Source organism: Arachis ipaensis, chromosome B07 (genome assembly GCF_000816755.2).
Source record: "Arachis ipaensis cultivar K30076 chromosome B07, Araip1.1, whole genome shotgun sequence".
Classification (NCBI taxonomy): domain Eukaryota; kingdom Viridiplantae; phylum Streptophyta; class Magnoliopsida; order Fabales; family Fabaceae; genus Arachis; species Arachis ipaensis.
The window spans coordinates 123,302,698-123,304,511 of record NC_029791.2 but is presented as its reverse complement, the minus strand read 5'-3'; the positions used below and the strand labels follow the sequence as shown (position 1 = coordinate 123,304,511).

Genomic DNA, 1,814 nt, shown 5'->3' with positions numbered 1-1,814 from the left:
TGTAAAACTGAAAAATTACTATTAAATAAAAAAATTAAAATGAGTATTTATTTTTTATTGAATTTATAATTTTGTCGTATAAATCTTTGTTACATTGGAGTATTATTTACGTTTGATGCTACAAATATATTATGTATACATACGAGAATAAAATGTAAAATTCTACTTAAATTATTTGATTCATGTTTGGTTGAAGAATGGGTAGAATATGAATCGATATAATATTTCAAATTTTATATTGTTTGTAGGTATTCCATAGCACACACTATTCCGGGGTAGATCTGATAATGAGGTTTAGGCCCAATGAAGCCTGGAAGAAAGTATATGGGCCCATATTTATATATCTTAATTCACTCTCTAATGGAGAAAGCCCAACCGGGCTCTGGGACGACGCCAGACAACAGGTTGACTTTTGAAAAATTCATACATTTCTAAAAAAATAATTTCTAGGAAAAATATTTTATGTTAGATTTATAGATTGTTGAGTGAAAAAGATATTAAAAATGTTTTCAAAAAATAGGATAAGTGACTAAAGAAGAATAAAATGTTTTCAATATCCTATAAAATCTTATAATTTTTTTTCAAAAACATTGAAGCGATTAGTCTTGTTTTATTTTGGGTTAAGTACGATTTTGGTCTTTAATTTAAGGTATATGCTGAAAATTTTTTTTGTCTCCAACTTTTTTTTTTCATACAAAATCGTCCCTAAGGTTTAAAACCAAGTTTTAAAATGGTCATTTTTACTTAAATATTAAAATTTTGGACTAAATTACCTATAACAAAAAAATATAAAATAAAAAAAAAGAAAAAAATAACACAAAGAAAGTGTTTCTAAAGAGAAAATGGAAGAACGAGAAATGAGAAGGGAAGAAGAAGAAGAAGAAAAAGCTGTTCACGATCCATCTTTGCCTCTACTTTCGTCGCTACCTCCGTATGATTTTAGTCCCTAAAGTAAGGACGATTTTAAAACCAAGTTAAATTTTGGAGACGATTTTGTATTCAAAAAAAAGTTGGAGACAAAAAAATGTTAGCATATACTTTAAAGATCAAAATCATACTTAACTCTTTATTTTACCCTGTATAAGAAAAAACTGAAAATCAAAATAAAATAATAATGTTCAGATGGTGAATGAAATTGAAAGCTGGCCCTATAAGTTTCCAGCTTCGGAGGAGTATGTGAAAGCTGAGCAAAGGGGTCAAGTTGAAGGAAGATTGCTTGTCCGAGACAGGTACTCATTTATTGGAATTTAGATAGTCTAAATTTTAAATTTTTATTTTAAAAGATAAAATATAATTTTTTATTATTGAGTTTTTTTTATATTTTTTTTATTCTACCTATAAAATAAATTGTGAAAGATCACATTTTACCTTCTAAAATAAAATTAAAAATTTAGAGGATTTAAATTCCATTTATTGTTACCTCTTCTTTTTGCTGAACTCATGTGACAATTCAAAATAATTAATTTTAATTAGTCAATAGTTAACTTATAAGTATTGAAAATTCGATTTCTGCACATATAACAATCTATTGATTTGCAATAACTTATTAAATGAAATTTAAATCCGCAACAAATAAATTTTTAACCTATTAAACTAAAAAATAGCGTGAAAAATTAAAAAAAAATTGAAAAAGGTATATTTTAATTGTAATTGTCCAATATTTATTAACTAATAACGGATCAGGTATTTATTAACATCCTTTTCAAATTCAATAAATTTTACTTGTTAGGAATTAAAAATTTCACGTTTTTCTTATAACCGATAATGAATTCAGGCGAATAAATCTCAAATTATATCAGATAATAGAAAGTATT

General features: G+C 25.3%; 1 protein-coding gene across 4 annotated transcripts in view; it reads left to right on the top strand.

Moving 5' to 3' along the window:
* LOC107607917 (rhamnogalacturonate lyase-like) overlaps window positions 1-1,814 on the top strand; it is a 23,467-nt gene that overhangs the window by 10,159 nt on the left and 11,494 nt on the right. For all 4 annotated transcript variants that reach the window (XM_021106520.1, XM_021106521.1, XM_016309812.2 and 1 more), the window contains 2 exons: window positions 249-404; window positions 1,123-1,229. In XM_021106520.1, coding sequence (XP_020962179.1) covers window positions 249-404; window positions 1,123-1,229 — 263 coding nt within the window. The remainder of the gene's footprint in view (window positions 1-248; window positions 405-1,122; window positions 1,230-1,814) is intronic.